At 44.5% G+C, this 17,490-nt stretch overlaps 2 protein-coding genes across 7 annotated transcripts; one reads left to right on the top strand and one right to left on the bottom strand.

Annotated features, from left to right (window-relative positions):
* Positions 1 to 170: 170 nt before the first annotated feature.
* On the bottom strand, positions 171 to 9,707 carry ppp6c (protein phosphatase 6, catalytic subunit). The gene is made up of 7 exons (XM_088615265.1): positions 9,609 to 9,707; positions 7,729 to 7,824; positions 5,423 to 5,488; positions 4,620 to 4,761; positions 3,834 to 3,913; positions 3,241 to 3,450; positions 171 to 2,100 (listed from the first exon to the last, which is right to left on the bottom strand). Exons 1-7 carry the CDS (start codon positions 9,681 to 9,683, stop codon positions 1,852 to 1,854), a joined length of 918 nt encoding a protein of 305 aa, XP_088471391.1. The 5' UTR covers positions 9,684 to 9,707; the 3' UTR covers positions 171 to 1,851.
* A 1,539-nt stretch (positions 9,708 to 11,246) lies between these two features.
* On the top strand, positions 11,247 to 17,275 carry rabepk (Rab9 effector protein with kelch motifs). Of its 6 annotated transcripts, none has more exons than XM_088615259.1 (9): positions 11,379 to 11,712; positions 11,816 to 11,902; positions 12,280 to 12,389; positions 12,906 to 13,060; positions 13,599 to 13,751; positions 14,540 to 14,701; positions 15,383 to 15,532; positions 16,288 to 16,437; positions 16,939 to 17,275. In XM_088615259.1, the coding sequence occupies exons 3-9, from the start codon at positions 12,337 to 12,339 to the stop codon at positions 17,238 to 17,240; spliced, it is 1,125 nt and encodes a 374-aa protein (XP_088471385.1). In that variant the 5' UTR covers positions 11,379 to 11,712; positions 11,816 to 11,902; positions 12,280 to 12,336; the 3' UTR covers positions 17,241 to 17,275. The 6 variants fall into 6 exon arrangements, with proteins under 6 accessions (XP_088471386.1, XP_088471385.1, XP_088471384.1 ...); XM_088615257.1 differs by lacking the exon at positions 11,379 to 11,712 and adding an exon at positions 11,988 to 12,099 and having other exon boundaries at positions 11,724 to 11,902; XM_088615260.1 differs by lacking the exons at positions 11,379 to 11,712; positions 11,816 to 11,902 and adding an exon at positions 11,247 to 11,265.
* Positions 17,276 to 17,490: the final 215 nt, after the last annotated feature.

Below are 17,490 nucleotides of genomic sequence, written 5' to 3'. Positions count from 1 at the left end.
CTTAAGGGGTTGTGAATCACAATTAAGAAATGGAAACATATTGCTAAAGTACTAGAAATGGAACAAGTAGCTTCCTACAAAGAACTCTGGGGATACGATTAGGTGTAGGGTTCAAGCAAGGGTGTAGGATTGTGATTCTGTTACTAAAATGAATTAGTCTACAGCACAAGTTGGTTATCATCAGATTAGTTTAATTATTCACAATTTAATTAATACAGGGCCATCCACTCTTCCAGTTTCTTACTGCTTCATCCAACACAGGGCCACAGGGGAGCCAGAGCCTATCCTGCCAAGCAACGGGTGCAAGGCAGGGTACACCCTGGATGGGACACCAGTCCAACACGGGGCTCACAGACGCACACAAGCACCAGGGCTCATTTTCCCCCAGGAGCAAATTCATCTACCAGAATGTCTTTGGACTGTGGGAGGCAACCAGAGCACCTGGCGCAAACCCACATGAACATGGGGAGAACATACAAACTCCACACAGACAGCCCCCCAGAGCCAGAACTCACCCCAGGGCCCCAGAGCTGCACCCCCACTTTCACTGGATGCCATTTTCAAAAAAAATATAAATGGCATTTGAGAACCCAAATATAAAGTTGGACCCACATTTCTGCTAAGAAACAAAACCTCAAATCGATGCAATGATTGCTTTCAATTAATTGACTGCAAACACAGGAAATGAAGGTCTGGATCCACAACCTTTTACTCTCCAACCAAATCCACTATTATTCGAGAATATGGTCAACATTTAAGTGACCACAGTTGTGTCAAAATCGTGTTCATTTCGCCTGATCATATCCAAAACAGCTACAGCTCTTACTTATTAAAAGTACAAGTAAAAACACTCGTTTCTGCGCCGGCTCCTTTAAGGCTGACCCAGTAAGATATCCAATAAACAGAAGAACAGTAATGTTATCGGGCGGAAAAATGACTCTTGCATAACATTCCTGATTCTAACAATCCCAACAACATGGGGAATCAAGCAGGAGACCTGCCCTAAAGTCTCCCCACTAACTCCCAGTGCAGGAGGTGACCATCCAGACGCCAAAGGCGAAGAGCTTCTCCACGTACAACCAGCATTCAAAGGACCTTCTGGATGCAGACGTCGACCTGCGAGTGTTGAGGACGAAAGGGAAGGCCTGTGTTCTGAGCCTTTTCCCTGGAGGCTGGGCTGAAGATGGGATACACCATGACATTCCTTAAAGCCAACGGGAATTTCACTACTCATTAAGCAGCAACAGGGAACGGTGTCAGTGCTACAGGTGGCACAAGGGATACTCTCACACATTACCCCCCACAGTAACACAGGGCTGGTCCAGAAAGTATCAGAACATTCACTGACAAGTTAAGCATCAGGTGTACAACAGTTCTGACAAAAGAATGAAGATTCTAGGGACCATACAGCACGTATAACCCTACAATCAATAGATATGGTCACCTTGTCCTCACAAATGTGTGTGGATCATAATTTTTTTTTAAGGTCTACTACGTTCCATTTGACAGAGCTGTCCAATACGAACGTGGGGAGTAATGCGTTTACAAATACATCTATTATTGCAAAATGTGCACACAAAAAAAAAACATCAAAAAAAGAAAGTGTACACCAAATCCGACAGGGAAGGTGCCCAGATCTTAAGATCTAGTTCCAAAACATTTCAATAAACTTTTAAAGTCTTTTCCAAGGTATTTAAGGTTTTATTAACACTTTTTTTTTAAAAGTAAAAAAGAACAACGTAAAAGAAAAATTAAGATCTTGATTATAACTTATTTTCCAAGCCAAAAAAAACAAAAAAAAAAACAAAAAAAGGGGACAAATAATCAGCACTGAGGGGGAAGAGAGGAGGTTCAGAGGAAGTAGGGCGTGGTGGTTCTGGGGGGGATGACCCTCTCGGAGTCGGGCACGGCGCGGAACAGCTTGGGTTCCCGCGTGTGGACGTCCTTGAACACCATGATGGAGGCGATGTTGCCACAGCGGTAGCAGTAGTTGGGGGCGGACCACACCGTCACCAGCTTCTCGTCGAACATGAACTTGTAGCCCTCGTGGACCAGCTGATGGGCCCGGCAGATGAGTTTCAGGTTGTTGATGTGAACAAACTGGGGCGGGGGAAGGTGACAGCGGAAGACGCATTAATTCGCAGGACCGGCAGCCTCATGCACACGTCACGATCTACACAGTAAAATCCCAGCAGGGCTGGACGGGCACCTATCGGTTTCCCGGACAGAAATCGACAGCATTTTTTACCATTTAGATCTGCGGTATGTGTTTTACCTTTTGATTTGTCAGTGTTTTTTTTATCAGGCAACGCTCATTTAACCTTGTATTTTGCCAATTCTGTTTCACAGATAAAAACACTAAAACCCTGCCAATTACAAAATAAGGCGAGCTGCTTCTGTCTCACCACAGGTGCGGAGTGTGATATCAGTCCACAGAGCAGTGTTTACAGGTTAGAATAAACCCTTATCCAAGAACCTACAGAACTCGCAATATAGACGCACACCACCTCAGGTTTACAGAGGGGATTTGTGCCTCAAACAGCTCGTGACACAAAAGTTTGCATAATGAAAACCTTTTACATGTACTGAAATGGGAATTACATTACATCTCTTTCCAGAGAGCTAGAGAATAACTTGTCGAAATAAGAATGGCATTAAGCTTCAAGATCTAAAACGCATAAAAAAAGAATACACTGTTGAAACTACGGCACGATGCAGTTAAAGGTCAGCGCAACGCAAGTGCCGCAGGTCTCCAGGAGGTCTTTTCAGGCCTTCCTATCACTTCCCAGTTTCACAGCCCCAAGGACAATCCAAAAGCACATCCTGAAACAGGATTCAGGGGTCGCGCCGTCAGTGGAGCAAAAGTGTCTTTGTGCAGTGAACAACATGCTAGAAGACAAGCTTGGCTGCAGCTAAAACAAAAATCAGCCAACAAGCATTCGAAGAGAGAAGTGTTGGATGCATGTAGGTGCACATTCGTCATCTCCATTAACTGTAAAATATTATTTTTGCCAGAACAGAGGTTTACGTAGTATGCAATGTCTCCCTTAGGTTAAGGATATTTTAAATGAATAAATTGAATTACATTAATTCTGGGTGCGCTATATGACCCGTATTTCCCTGAACTAAGCTGAGGGACCTTACTATATGCCCAAGTCTTCCACATAGAGTAAAACCGTAGTAACCACTGCCGCAGTGCGATCTGTAAAGGAAGGAGAGATGAAAGGTACGGCCGCTGACCTCATTAGTGACCTTGGCCCCGAACAGCCAGCCTGCTCCCCGGGGGCTGATGGCCCACGTGTCCACATCCTCGGGGTCCGACCACACCAGATCGCAGAACGCCCCCTTGTGGGGGATCTCCTGGTTGCGCTCGATGGTGCGGATCTGATCCAGGGTCTTGATGTCAGGAGAAAGGCCCCCGTGGACGCACAGGATCTGTTCGTCTATCAGCTGGACACGAGGCAGACAGAGCACACATCAGGGGCCGCAGAGCTGGGTTTTGGCATCAGAACCTCATTATTACTGACACTTCATATCAAACTCAAAGCACGGCGAGTTTGAATGTAATACGCCAGAACGTGTTAAATCAGAATAGTGTTCATTTAATGACAGGAGGTAACCCACTCCACTGTTATTGTCACTTGCCCCTATTACACTGCAAAAATCAAACATTATGGCGCTAGTTATGAATTAGAAGTGCTTTTTAATTTGGGGGAAAAAAAAAAGGATTTATTTCAATTTGGAAACTGAAAGAAACCGTTTGCATGGTGGTGATTTCTGCGTGGACAGAAGGAGCCTAGCCTGGAGTTACATGACAACAGAGGTGCACTCACAGCTGCTACGGTAAGCATGTCAAACACTTTAGTGCAGTATCGCCAGGCATTTGCATTTCCATACTTGGTTTGGCACTCGTCTGCAAAAAGAAAAAAAGAGAAGAATATCCGATTTAAAAAAAATCTAGGGCTTCGCTCTGGATGCTACCAATGTTGGTGTAGGTGAGGCACAGGGTATCACAGAACTAGAGCTTTACAGCTCCAGAGACCAGGGTACTTATCACAGTAAGATGTAGAGCAAAATACAAGACAACTGGTAATAAAAGACCTGAAGGAAACCTGTAAAAAACTCACTGAAGTGTATTTGGACTGCAAGTATAATTTTTGCCAGATCTAGCGTACAAAGGATTTAGTGAACAGGAAAGGGGAAAAAAGGAGGTTCAAAATAATGTCATAATTACTATCTGAAGAAATGCCGAATTTTGTCTCGTGAAAATGTTTTACAGAATAAAGCAATGGCTCCTGATGCACATCTACAAACTAAGTTACATTACTTTAAATCTCATTTTAATGACCTTCATTTAACTACACTTGGTCATCTGCAGTTATTTCATAATGGTTCCACAGAAATAACATAGCAATATGTAATCAATTAATGCGCTCAGCTTCTTTTGAACCTTCCGTGCTTAAGATGTCCTCTGACAATGTGCTTACTGTGAGCAGCTACAAAGTTACAATGGCTAGCAATCCGGGTCTGGAATTCCTACCCATGCCTGCAATCCCTCAGCTAATGTATTTTGTTCATATTGGAGTTTCTTGTTTAAGGATTAAAAACGCATCCCTTACCGTAGAAGCCGTACACCTGGGTGATCTGTCGGCTCTCGTGGTTTCCTCGCAACAGCGTGATGCGGTCAGGCCACTTGGCTTTTAAGGCTAAGAGGTAGGTGAAGGTCTCCAGGCTATAATATCCCCGGTCTACGAAGTCGCCCTGCAATAGGAAGGCATGCCATGAGACCTGGGCCACCCAGTCAGGCAGCTCAGACTGGCACAACAGCAGAAGGCAGAACTAAAGAGAAACCTCCCCGCTGAACAGCAGGAGGAAATGTGATCCTTCCCCCTGTCTATTGAACCGACAAAATACAACTTCAGCACTGGATGGCAAACACCAAAAATAATCAATAACATAAAAAGATGCTTAATCTTTTTTTTTTTTTTTTACACAAAATATGTCAACACCATAAGTACAGCATTTTATCTTTCTATCACGTGAAGTACAGCATAACAGATGAAACAGAAATACTGGGATTCCTTTTCTAACACTTAAAGCAGGCCACCTTTCTGTTATGAGATCTCACATGATAATGAGCTGGCAAGATCAGTTGTTAGACACTGATGTCAGTAAACACAGCATAAGCTTTGCCAGAAGATGCAAGATCACCGAGGTTTCACTTTAAATGGTAAGTGGAAACAGTTACTTTTCAGTGCATATAAAACCAACAACTCTTTTCGGTTAACCCTCCACAGAAGCAGCTCACTTCGGACACGCAGTTAAAACAGGACAAAAAGGACTCTGAGAAACGAAAGCTGCAAATCAACAACGTGATAACCTGCCCGATACACAAAGTGATATTTCCTGCAAAGGATCTTACCATAAAAATGTAGTTTGTGTCCGGAACCTGGCCGCCTGTTCTGAAGAGCTCACACAAGTCATAAAACTGAAAAGGAGAAAAAGAGGAGTTTCTCTGAGGAAGGGCTGAGAACAACTTCAGTAGACCTCAGTTTTACGTTTCATTCCAAAGGAACAGCGCCTTTTTTCACTGGGGCATTAGGAGCCACACAGACTGCAGGGTGAGCACCCTCTACTGGCCCCACTAACACCTCTTCCAGCAGCAACCTTAGTTTTTCCCAGGAGGTCTCCCATCCAGGTACTGCCCAGGATCACACCTGCTGATGAGCTCCAGTGGGCTGCCAGTTGTGAGTTGCAGGGTGATATGGCTGCTGGCTTATCTATTTCATTATATTGAAAAATAATTAAAAACAAACCGGAGTGGTTCATTCAAGGGCCTGAACTGCCGTCGTCAGACCATGAAGGCCTTAGGAGGCTTCCCCAGTACCCGAAGCAGTAAAATCCATCAGGGCTAAACGCGTACAGAGAAAAGGATTTTATACAGAGTGCAGCGTCTAAACTCTCATTATCCGCAAGTGCCTAGGTTTCAGACAACGACATGTTAAGTTATGTTTTTTTTCTTCAGCTGATTAGAGTTGGGGAGATTAAGTTAACAATGTATTAGTTTTCCACCACTACTCAATGTCTATGTACAACACACCATAGGGCTTAGGTGTAAAGATGAAAATTAATGTTTACAAGCATATCCAAACATACAGAGAAGAACCGAGCCACTGAGCTGGATTTCTGGCCCAGAGAGAAAAAGGGAGAGAGACCCAACAGCTGCTTCTATCAGTAATTTATCCTTCCTTGACACTACTCAGACTTTACATACAGAGTTAGGTTTGGCTTCATAGTACTACAGCTGGACAAAATACTGTCTTTTTCTTGTTTTACAGTCATGACATGGCTATAAAGTTCAATCAGAAGTGGTAGAAGCAGCTTTTATCTTCCTTAGACTTCATTTTTAACATGTAAAGAAAAAGCATTCAGGACAAAAAGCCTGCCACCAATTTTACTTCTGTTTGTAAGCAAGAAATCTGTTAGCATTATTCCTATCTGAAAATAATCTGCGAGAGCATGTTTACATACTCAACAGAACAGCTTTGGAATTCAATGAGCAGCAGCCAAGAGCTGTAGTCAAGTCAAAATCTGTTACTTTTCCTAATTAGCTCATTCCTCGTTATGCATAAAGGCTAATGTGTGGATTGTGGAATCAGCTGTGAAACCTGCTCTTACTTGTCAGCTGAGACTCAGTGGAAGCTTTAAACACCAGTTTACAATCCCCTTATAAACAAAGAAAAATGCCTGTATAACACAGGTGCAAAATACCACTGAAGAAACTGCAAAAGCAAGAGAAGCTCCTACTGCATATTTAACTAGCTTCAATTTAACACAACCATTTGAAAAATCCCCCTTACAAAATTTCCCCAAAATGCTATAAACAATGCTATAAATACATTTAAGCCTGGAGTGCAGTGAAACTGAGTATAATGAGAGGCAGATGGCAGTGTGATGAAATTCTGGGCAAAGATTTGATCCCCAGATCCCAAAGTCATGTTGGGTGTCAAGCAGGAGACTACAATGTGATGGAACTAGAGGAGCGGGCCCTGGTCACACAAAACACCTTCAAAAGCACATACAATAATTACGCAGCTCATCATTGCCCTGAACCGTGCCTTTTGCTCCAAGGCGTTAAGCTTGTTTGTGCAATATCCCTATTTAAAAACACTCAAGGAAAGACAGAACAAAAAACACCTGAGATGAGGACTTTCCAAAGTCGGCGCAGAAAATGCTGATAAGGGCAAATACTGATCAAGCAGCTAAGTGACGCAGGCAGGACTGAGACCATACATACAACAAATAATTGTAATTAACCTTTGAAAATGTGAGTGAGGTGCAATTGGTGGAATATCTTCAACAGGGGCTGTAGAGTACTGCGTTATCTAAGGCCTACCAAAGACAGTACTTCAGCGATCTCCAACCTTTGTCTTGAGAGATTTCCACTTCTTTAGGTTTTTAAAGCACTTGGAAACCAAAGTTCACACTAATCCAGACTAGCAAATAACAGGGTTGATTTTGAAATGAAGAGCTCAGCAGGAGTGCAGACCAGAGATCCTGCAGTGTGTCAGATTCGGGCTGTGATCCCGGGTTCGACCGAATCGGATTCAGATGTTGAGATGTCAACCCACGCATGAGGTTTCGTCCATCAGCAAAGAAGACATAGCAATGCAATTTCCCCAACAGTGATGCCGAACTGAAGGATTCTGAAGCAGGGCGTGACAGTACCTGGCCATGTATGTCTCCGCAGACTGTCACTGGGGTGGACACGGGCTGGACATTTGATTCTTCAAGTAAAAGGTCACAGACATAGTCACATAATCGCTAGAGGGAAGAAAAGGAAACCGCATTAAACCTGGACATCTGGATGACTTAACTGCCCATTTTACCATTTTGCTACAATTTTAATCACCATTGCTTTTACTATCACTTTTACTGTGCTGTCTTGCATTAAAAAAGGAAAACACAGACCCACCCCACTATCAGTTCACTGCATGAACAGGGTCTTCTCTAATGGGCAAACTCCTTTCAAACCACTGCAAAACACTTTCAACCTCAAGCATTTACAAGAAGGTTCTAATTTTTTTTTTAAACAAAAGTACAATTTGAAAAATTAGGCACAGCAAATTACTCTCCGAAAGCGTTTTGGAAATGTTTTGGCATGAAAGGTTTTATGGGAAAAAAAATACTCATGAAACCGTGAAAGTGATCTAGACATCATAAATTAACCTCATTAAAATGTTTCTAAAAGTAGTCCTAAAAAACTTAAAGCTGGAAGTTTAACACAGTATCATAGACGTCTCTTTGAAGCCTGAACAAATTCTCTCCTGTGGTATTTTACAACACTCTTTGTAAACATTCGGTATCTGATGGAACTGCCGATGATAAAGAGTAAAAAGCACACTTACAAATTACTAAAGGAATATCATCAGCTAACATTATAGAAACCCACGCCCTTTTAACATTCCTGGCCCTGACCGAGGCAGTCAAAAATGAACGTTCTGTTTAAAGACAGCACATTCTGACTTTCTGGGAGGAGAGAGTTGCTTTCAAGCAGGGTTTCTCACAAGAGAACCCCTGTTCAGGCACAACATCAAATTCATATACAATATTAGGCTAAAATTTGCTATTACAACATATAATCTTTTAAAACAGCCAATTCACAACCCACAGTTTCTTGGGCTCCTCTGCTGTTTCTCTGAGAATATCTAGTTGAAATCTAGGTATCCAAAAGTTTCAACTATTGTTTTAACATATCTAATCTAACTAAAGTATTAATCCACATTCAATTTGAATGTGAATGAAGAAATTAAGATTTTTTTTTTACTATTCTTACAAAATTGGAGTTGTCACAGTGTGACAAGAACCGGGTGGTGGACTACATCTATGTTTTTAACTGTTTTTTTAACCCTGACACTAGGAGGTGGAAAGGAACTCAAGTACATGGTTAACAAAACTTCAGTCTTGTACTATTAAGTTATTTCGTGGCTTCAAACAGTAGCGGAGTAAACATTTTAATGCCGATTTAATAGGTTTTAAATTCAGAACTATTTGATAATTATTGATAAGCGTTACTTAAAGAAACAATGTCATATTTTCCAACATAAGGACTAGGAAACTCGTTGGCTGTCCATACACCTGACAGTGCAGTTCAATAGTCTATCCAGGAACATTTTGCAATACCGTGCACTATGTACTACTCTCCTTTCGGGACCTGAACAGAATTGTACGTTCGAGACTAAACCATGATTTTTTTTTACCTAGTCATTTGTTAATGGACAAATACGCGCCGTGTTTTTCTCAGCATGTTTCGGCAATTCCTCGTTACTGTGTTTTATGCCCTGTCTTCTTCCGGTCTGTGCCCGGCTTCCCTTCCGCATGACTGTTTTACCCATTTATCCTCAGACACACATTTCTGCAGTGAAAAGCATGTGTAAAGATTTAGTTTTGATTCCTCTACGGTGGAAGGGAATAACTGTTAGCTTTCATGCATACCCTATATCCTATCCTCATCTATAATGCCCCCCATGTACAAAAGTCCAAGCTCGATTTAAAAGCGGTGCAATATTAGCGTAATTCAGCTCCCGACAAAATAGTTATCCTCTCACCTTTAAGTCGTTTTCTGGGAGGTATTTGCACTGTCTTGCGATCTCCACATACTTATCTAGATCCAGCGGCGCCATTTTAGGAACAACAACTGTTACAGCCTGCGAAAGGGAAGAGGTAAAACGTCACTTCCGCTGTGTTTTGGCCAGACACTTGCAGTCATTTTTCTCCATCTGATTTAGCAGCAGCCGGGTGCGGTAATCTGCAGTAATTTTGATTGAAATTCGGCTATTTATATACGCTTCCGGCTCATTCGTGTCGCTTGGTGTAGCTTCTCACCCTGTGCCCTGAGGCAGCTTCCCTCTTGCAACAGTTCAGACAAACAGACAGCCTTACCTGTAACAATACACAAGACTTTCAAGACCCTTCTGGGATCTAAAGCTATTCAGATTTCCAAAAATGCCCGTAGGTACCGAACCAGGTATATTTTGACATAGAATCTAATATTAGAGAATTTCTCACGGAACAGCTATGATCCAAAATTGGACTCCCAAGCCCTGGACTCCTGGAGGTTTTTTTGCAGTTAAATGAGGTTTTTCCTTCCCCCTGTGCTGTGCAGAATGTATGTGTCCACAGGATGATAGGCCATAAAGCTGAAGCAGCATTTGAATGCTGTCTGAGTAGTTCTACACTCAAAATAATGAAAGCTGATCTGATTGAACAGAAAATCCGCAGTGTTTTGATACAGAACACCTGTGAAATTGACGCTTTATTTAAAACCAGAAAGGATGATCCACCGGTGAAGTGTTAACAATGCCCTTCAAGAAAAATCTAGTATCGGCCACTAAAAGACCCCTATAAACTCCAGCAACATTGGCAAAGGACGCTCATCTGGCAAAACCATGGTTATATACTGTTAGCTGGGGGTCTGTAGAACAGATTTGAACTACTTTTGGAGAGGCACAATTTATTTTTGTGTCAGGAATGAGACTTTTTCCTGTCTAGCAGTGCACAGCTCTGTGTCAATTTGCAAGGAGGAAGTGATATAAAAACAGCAATAGGATTACAAGAAAGCAGAACAATAATGAAGAACGACAATTTCCTATTACCCGTGGGTCTATTTATCACATTCCACCTAGTTTTGAGGATGTACAAATTGTTGTTGTGCTATAAATGTGACTTTACCTAGTTCAGACCAACCACAGACCACACCACATCTCCAAGATAATATTCCTTTTTCTTCAACATCCCTTTCCAATTGTGAACTGTTCCGTTTTGTCATAGGCAAGATGACAAAAACACAAGAGGCCGCATACACCAACGGGGGTAAATTAATTGTTTCCTAGGGTTTCTTCTGTTTTTTATTGCAGCTGGGCTGTTCAAATTTCATCGAATGTCCCAGATTATGCTATTGTTGATGGAAAAACAACAAAACCATCTTGCTTCACAGAATGACGATTTGTAAGCTCATTTTTGACGCGGAAATCGTATAATTACAGTAAGCGCCCAACTATGTGAGAAAGGTATTTGCTGTTGTTACCCGGTGGTGCAATGCAATAAAAATATTTAAACTGATACCACAAGCGAGGGTCATAATGAGACTTTATTACGTCACGTAAACGTGGCATTAAGTTAGAACGAAAACACAGAAACAAAACTCTTCACAAGCGGCGGAGACGCCTCGGTTTGACGGTTTCTCCTGCTTGGTCCACGATGAAGGTCACCGCCGCCGGCCTCCTCCGCAGGACGTCCCAGGGCCGAAGGGGGCAGCTGCAGTTCGCCGTGCTGTCCGGCAGGGGGAGGTCTTTACCCCCTTTTCACTGCCTCCTGCCCTTTCATGGGGTTTTATGAGCTGTGATGAATCACTGGCGCTCGGCACCGCAACGCCACGCCTGTTGTGTTGAGTGTTGACTACTTTTTTTATTGTAGATTTTTAGGTTCTTGCCTATTTTGCGATTCGGGGAAAAAAATGACAGATGCATGTGAAAAAATTTAAGATGGCCATACATACATAACCACCTCCAGTACGTCGACGTCACTCTAAAGAAGCTTGTTGGCGTATCCATGGTTTCCTGAATGTCTCATCCCATTGGCTCTGCATGGGAGTGCAAAGGGCAAAGGTGAAAGTGCACGGCGTGTGGTGGCAACAGCGCCTGGAACTGCGGCGTAAGTGTTGATGATGCTATAGACGTAATTTATATGTGACAAAATTTAAATCGGATGGAAGTGCGGGTGGTTTGTTAGGCTTGACCGTTTTACTACGTGTTAGCATGTCCGGAACGGATAGACTTACAGCTTGCAGCCAGATATTTCCGCAGACGCTTCAGTGTTAACAACGCGATTTAGACGGAGGATGGTAGGTTTGCTGTTGTACATTATCATCAGGCACACAACGGATCTGCTGTGTGCATGGCATGATGTACTTTATCAAAATGTTTCAGCGTATGCCGATAACTATACCTCTATACTTGGAGAATAAAGAAATCGAGGAGGACGGACGTGTGACATTAAACGTCAGTGCGGATTGAATTTAGCCGAAACCTCTTTGTGACGGTGAGGTGTCTATCTTACAGATATAAGTAGTATCATTTAAAAAAAAAGTTATTTCAGTTCAATACTGCATTACTCGTTAAATGAAACCTTATGAATTGTGCACGGAGATTTAAGTACCTTGAATGAAGTTTGAAACCAACACATGCTTTAGGCTGATACACGTGCCTTCTGCATGTTTAGGTGGGCTGCTTGTGCGATTTCCTTGGCGTGACGAGCTAGCACCGTGTTTCCAGATTAATGGAGCTACTTCAAGTACTGGAGCCTGAAGACAAGCCACAAGAATCAACCTGGTCAGTCACAACCTTACCTGGTCTCGGAGATTCTAGGGTTTATGGTAAATGACGTTGTGTCAGTGCATAAAATCCGCTGGTAGGTATTCAAACAAAAGCATACTGAACTCTGAGCTCGTTTGCAGGTAAAACACAACGAGTATATAAAGTTTCCAGTAAGAAGTCAAGTAAGATTATTTTTTATTGTTATTCAGTAAGGATGTTGGTCTGATTGAACTGTCTGCCACAGATTGTGTTGGTTAATGAAAATGAAAATCCACATGGTGGTATATAATTAGATTCCTATAGTTTATGAATATTACATCTGTCTGAAACTGTACAGCTGCTATTTTCAGTTTAAGCAGTCAGGAGAATCCAACAGCTAAAACATAATCCTGACTTTTTTTTTTACATTTCAAGGAATTGTCTCTACTGAGCTCATACCTGGCAAAGCTCTTTCGCCAACCTGTGTGTTTGTAATGAGAAAGCAGCTCCTTGTGACGATGGCGGTGTCACGTGTGGTGTCTCCGGGTCTAGGTATGCCCTGGTGCCCGCAGGGGAGGGGCCGGGCGAGAGGGTTGGCCACACCTGCACCTACATTCCCGGGAAAGATGGACGCAAAGGGAAGATTCTCATTGTTGGAGGAGCCAATCCCAATGGAAGCTTTTCAGATTCCTACATCATCGATCTGGGTAGGATTCTCATCCTGAAACCTGGTTAGGGGACATTTGAAAGGCGGCAGTTCTATGCTATAGACACTGCATGTTTTGAGCTTGGTCTAGATATCAAGAGATCTCAATGAATCTAGCTTAGGGTTCTAGGGTGGGGGGTTTAAATATCTGTGTCCCAGTCAGTCACTGTAAGAAATAAAGACTTGATTAAGCCCAAGGCATGCCTTTGCCAGTTTTATACCTTTCTTTTCATAGATTACAGATGCTGGCTTGTAAAACGAATAACTGAGGCGCTAGTTTGCTATTGCACCATACAGCAGCTTCTAGGCTGACTTCGAGGTACAGTGTTTGTGCACACCGTTTCCGTGCGTGTCCTGTTTTATAGCGCTCGGTGAACGGAAACTGAAAGGTCGCTTTGTGGCCCTCGATAGGAAAGCGGTTCTCATAATCTTTTTAAATGGCATGATTGTGCAGAAAAAAAACAAAGCAGAGCTTTCCCAGCGACAGGAGACAATCTGAAGACGTTGACATTTCATTTTTCAATTCATCCGTGGGACAGGTGCCCACGAGTGGGACATGCCGGACTGGGAGGGATTGTTGCCCAGATACGAGCACTGCAGCTTCGTCCCCCAGAGCAGACCTGGCAGCCTCTGGGTGTTTGGAGGGGCGGAGCAGAATGGCAACCGTAGCTGCGTGCAAGAGTTACAGATGGGTAAAAGCACTTTGGTACCAAGCCTGGGAACAGCTCCAGTTCAATTCTCTCTGACAGTTAAGTAGCTGCATTATTACTGCAGTTATAGCGATTAGTGTGGATGTTTGCACGTAGAGGCAGCAACATCCTGTTGTTGTTTCTGTAACATTAGTCTTTTACAGGACAGGGCTGTTAGCCTTGTGCACAACCTCCAACGTGGAGGACCTGGCGTCCGAGGTGGGACACAAACCCACTACCCTGGGATTATGAGTCTCATGCTCTGCCAGCAGAGCTAGTCAGGGGGCCCAGCCATTAGTATGCAGAGGGAATAATAATCAAGTTATTAAGAACTCATTAATAATCAAGAATAGAACGAGAAGGTTTTGGGTTTGATGGGCGCTTATATCGAGCAGTCAAGGACATGAATAGATAAAGGACTTTTTTTTAGAAAACCGGTCGCATCTTTTGTGTTAAAGTCAATTTTTCAGCTGTATTTACCTATATATTCAGATGCAAGAGGGGCAGAACAGCGGTAACGTACAGAGCGCGTTTTCCACTCGACAGCCTGAGCTTGTGCTGTTGGAGGGACTTGTCCTGATGAAAGTCCAGACGGAGCCTGGAGAATCCAGGAGAAACCACAGGGCGATCAGCTAGGTGTTTGAACGCCCGTTTCTTCCTGATGCAGAAAGATTGAGGGATCTGAAACACAGCTCCATGCTGCTTCAGCCTAGGTTGGAATTTTCTGAGTAGCCCCTGTGTGACACCTCTCTCCCCTGTGTGACACCTGTCTCCCCTGTTCCTGTGTCCAGAGGCAGGTTCATGGAGGAGTGTGAAAATCTGTGGGACACCTCCCTCGGCTCGGACCTATCATACTTGTTCTGCCTGCATCGGGGACAGGCTGTATGTCTTCTCCGGAGGGGACCAGGGAGCTGCACCTGTCTCAGACTCCCAGCTTCACGTCTTCGACTCAGGTGTGTCGGAGTAACGGGATTTTGATGGGCGTTATCTGACCAGCCCAGATCTGACCAGCTCTGTGTCACCAGCTGTAAAAGGAGGTTCGATATATTTCAATATCTGGAACCCCAAAACGCTCTTTGGATTATATAGTATAGTACGTACTAGATGTCCATCAAGATTTTTTCCTCCATTGCAATATTTCTTGTACTTCCTTTTTTTTCCCCAGTGTCTAACACGAAACCAAAACTGCATTTAAGCGAAAGGCTTAAAACCTTTTCATACTCAGAAAATGAGGAGCAAGCACAGTTCTTGGCCACACATTTAAATATAGAGACATTTTAATATTATACAATAATGAAAGTTCCTTACACTTCTATAGCGCTTTTCTGGAGACTCCACTCAAAGCGCTTTACAGGTGATGGGGATCCCCTCCACCACCAGTGTGCAGCCCCACCTGGATGATGCGACGGCAGCCATAGTGCCCCAGTACTCTCCCCACACACCAGCTCTCAGTGGGGAGGAGAACAGAGTGATGAAGCCAGTTCAGAGATGGGGGGATTATTAGGAGGCCAGGAGGCCGGGGTAACACTCTTTTTGAGAAACGGCCTGGGATTTTTAATGAACACACCAGTTTTCTTGTCTGTTCAAAGTAATTCTCCCCCTTCTCACTGGTGGGGGCGCTTTTTCTGTTGCAGCATCTCTGACGTGGTCTCAGCCACAAACTCAGGGCAAACCACCCTCCCCAAGACACGGCCACGTTATAGTTTCTGTCGGCTCCAAGCTCTACATTCACGGCGGCTTAGCTGGAGAGGCGCTCCACAGTGACCTGCACTGCATCGACACCAGTAAGTGCGATCCAGCCGGACTGCTTGTTGAGCTGTTTGTAGGACCAGCAGGAGCTGTGCTGCACATGATGTCTTATTTCAGGGGCGTCCACACGGCTGTTTTTGTATGTAGAGCTGAGACATGTCATCGTGTTTCGGCTTTTAGGCTGTATCATTTGAAGCAGGGTGTTTTTTTCTCCGTTGTAACACTGTGGGAGGGGGAGGGGCCGCAGCGGACACCAGGGGCACTGGTGTGACGAAAACTGGGGGGAACAAAAACACCCATAAAGGGGGAAAAACCAAAAGCAAGAAGTAAAATATGCTGCCTTGCACAGTGGCGTCCAGGTTCCAGGCTGCACTGTCCCTGTTTATCGGGGTCCTGTCTGGGGGGGGGGGGGGGGGGAAGTTATTTGCTTTGAACGGTGGGATCCAGCCTGGATTATCTCTGTTTAGCGGGGTCCAGATTGAAGAAAAAAGAGCCAGGCCAAAAACAGAAGAAAACTCAACCTGCCCTGGTGAATCCTTGTAGCCAAAGGAGAAAATAAAGGGACAACGCTCCCCCCACAACCCCCTCCGGGGCTATCGCTGGAAGGTTCTCCCCTTGCGGGGAGGAGCTCAGTGTGTCCCAAAGGGCCCCACACAGCTGCGGCTCGTCCTTCACTAGCTTAATCCAGGGCCCCACACTGAACACGGCCCGCTACGTTCTGTTCTGATTGCGAGCTGTATGCCGGTCAGCCTGGGACTGAGGGCTTGTGTTTTTGCGGCCTGTCTTCCAGCGGACATGAGATGGGAGAGGGTGAGAACGAAGGGAGACGTGCCCCCTGGCTGTGCGGCCCACTCTGCGGCCGCCCTGGGAAAAGTCATCTACATCTTCGGGGGCATGACCGCGGCCGGGGCCGTCAACTCCATGTACAAGTTCCACATCGGTAAGACGGACACGCCGAACGATCCCGTTCCCTTTCCCTTTCAAAGAATCTTGAGTTAACTTCGACTTGTCGAGTAGTCTTCATTCCTCAGTTTTTGTCCTCCGACTCTACGGCTGAGAAATACAGGTCATCTGAGGTTATTATTATAATAATAGCTTACACTTATATAACACTTTCCTGGACACTCCACTCAAAGTGCTTTACAGGTAATGGAAAATCCCACTTCCACCACCAATGTGCAGCCCCATCTGGATGATGCGCCAGTCTGCTCCCCACACACCAGCTCTCAGTGGGGAGGAGAACAGAGTGATGGAGTCAGTTCAGAGATGGGGATTATTAGGAGGCCATGACTGGTAAAGGCCAGGGGGAAATTTGGCCAGGATGCCGGGATACTCTTTTCGAGAAACATCCTGGGATTTTTAATGACCGCAGAGAGTCGGGACCTCGGTTTTCCTTCTCATCCGAAGGGTGACGTGTGGGGCTTCTTCTCTCCCTGAGCAGACCGGCAGCGCTGGACCCTTGTCACGTTCGGCGGAGCCCTGCCCTCGAAACGCCTGGACCACTCCATGTGTGTCGTTCCCTGGCGCCTGAGAGCCAGCGGTGACGTCTCAAGGGCGCTGGCAGACACAGGTGGCGGTGGAGACAAAGACGACCCGGCAGAAAGCTTACCCAGAAGACAGCAGGAGGAGAACAGCAGCCTTTCCAGCCCAGGGGAGTTTGTTCATCTGTGTTTTGTTTTCGGGGGCATGGACACCGAGGGGAACATTTATAAGGACTGTGCTGTGGCTGTTCTTAGTCAGTAGAAAGTCTCAGTTCCATAAAGGAATTTCAGAACTGACCCAGTTTGTTCTGTAATTTGTGATTACCGCCCCCAAGGATAAAAATAAAGCCCTGTATTAGATACCAAGGAAGGTTAAGAGGAGTGTATGTCGGAACAGATACGCAGCACGGCGCAGGAAAAGTCTAATTGTAGCACCCCAGAGCTCAAGAACTTGTGTTGAGGCCCAAGCCCCAGTTTTATATCATTATACGTACATTATCATTATACCCATT

The sequence above is a fragment of the Lepisosteus platostomus genome, chromosome 21, assembly GCF_059453375.1.
Source record: "Lepisosteus platostomus isolate fLepPlt1 chromosome 21, fLepPlt1.hap1, whole genome shotgun sequence".
In the NCBI taxonomy this organism is placed as follows: domain Eukaryota; kingdom Metazoa; phylum Chordata; class Actinopteri; order Semionotiformes; family Lepisosteidae; genus Lepisosteus; species Lepisosteus platostomus.
Note: the sequence above shows the minus strand (reverse complement) of the source record. Positions and strands in the feature narration are given on the sequence as shown.

Excerpts from the sequence above, each read along its gene's own strand:
- ppp6c (XM_088615265.1), bottom strand. The coding sequence starts at position 9,683 with ATGGCGCCGCTGGATCTAGATAAGTATGTGGAGATCGCAAGACAGTGC. Across the intron at positions 7,825-9,608 it reads TCCCAGAAAACGACTTAAAG|CGATTATGTGACTATGTCTG; the intron begins GTGAGAGGATAA and ends TCTTCCCTCTAG. Across the intron at positions 2,101-3,240 it reads GGGCCAAGGTCACTAATGAG|TTTGTTCACATCAACAACCT; the intron begins GTCAGCGGCCGT and ends CCCCCGCCCCAG.
- rabepk (XM_088615260.1), top strand. The coding sequence starts at position 12,337 with ATGGAGCTACTTCAAGTACTGGAGCCTGAAGACAAGCCACAAGAATCA. Across the intron at positions 13,752-14,539 it reads CGTGCAAGAGTTACAGATGG|AGGCAGGTTCATGGAGGAGT; the intron begins GTAAAAGCACTT and ends TCCTGTGTCCAG. Across the intron at positions 15,533-16,287 it reads CCTGCACTGCATCGACACCA|CGGACATGAGATGGGAGAGG; the intron begins GTAAGTGCGATC and ends CCTGTCTTCCAG.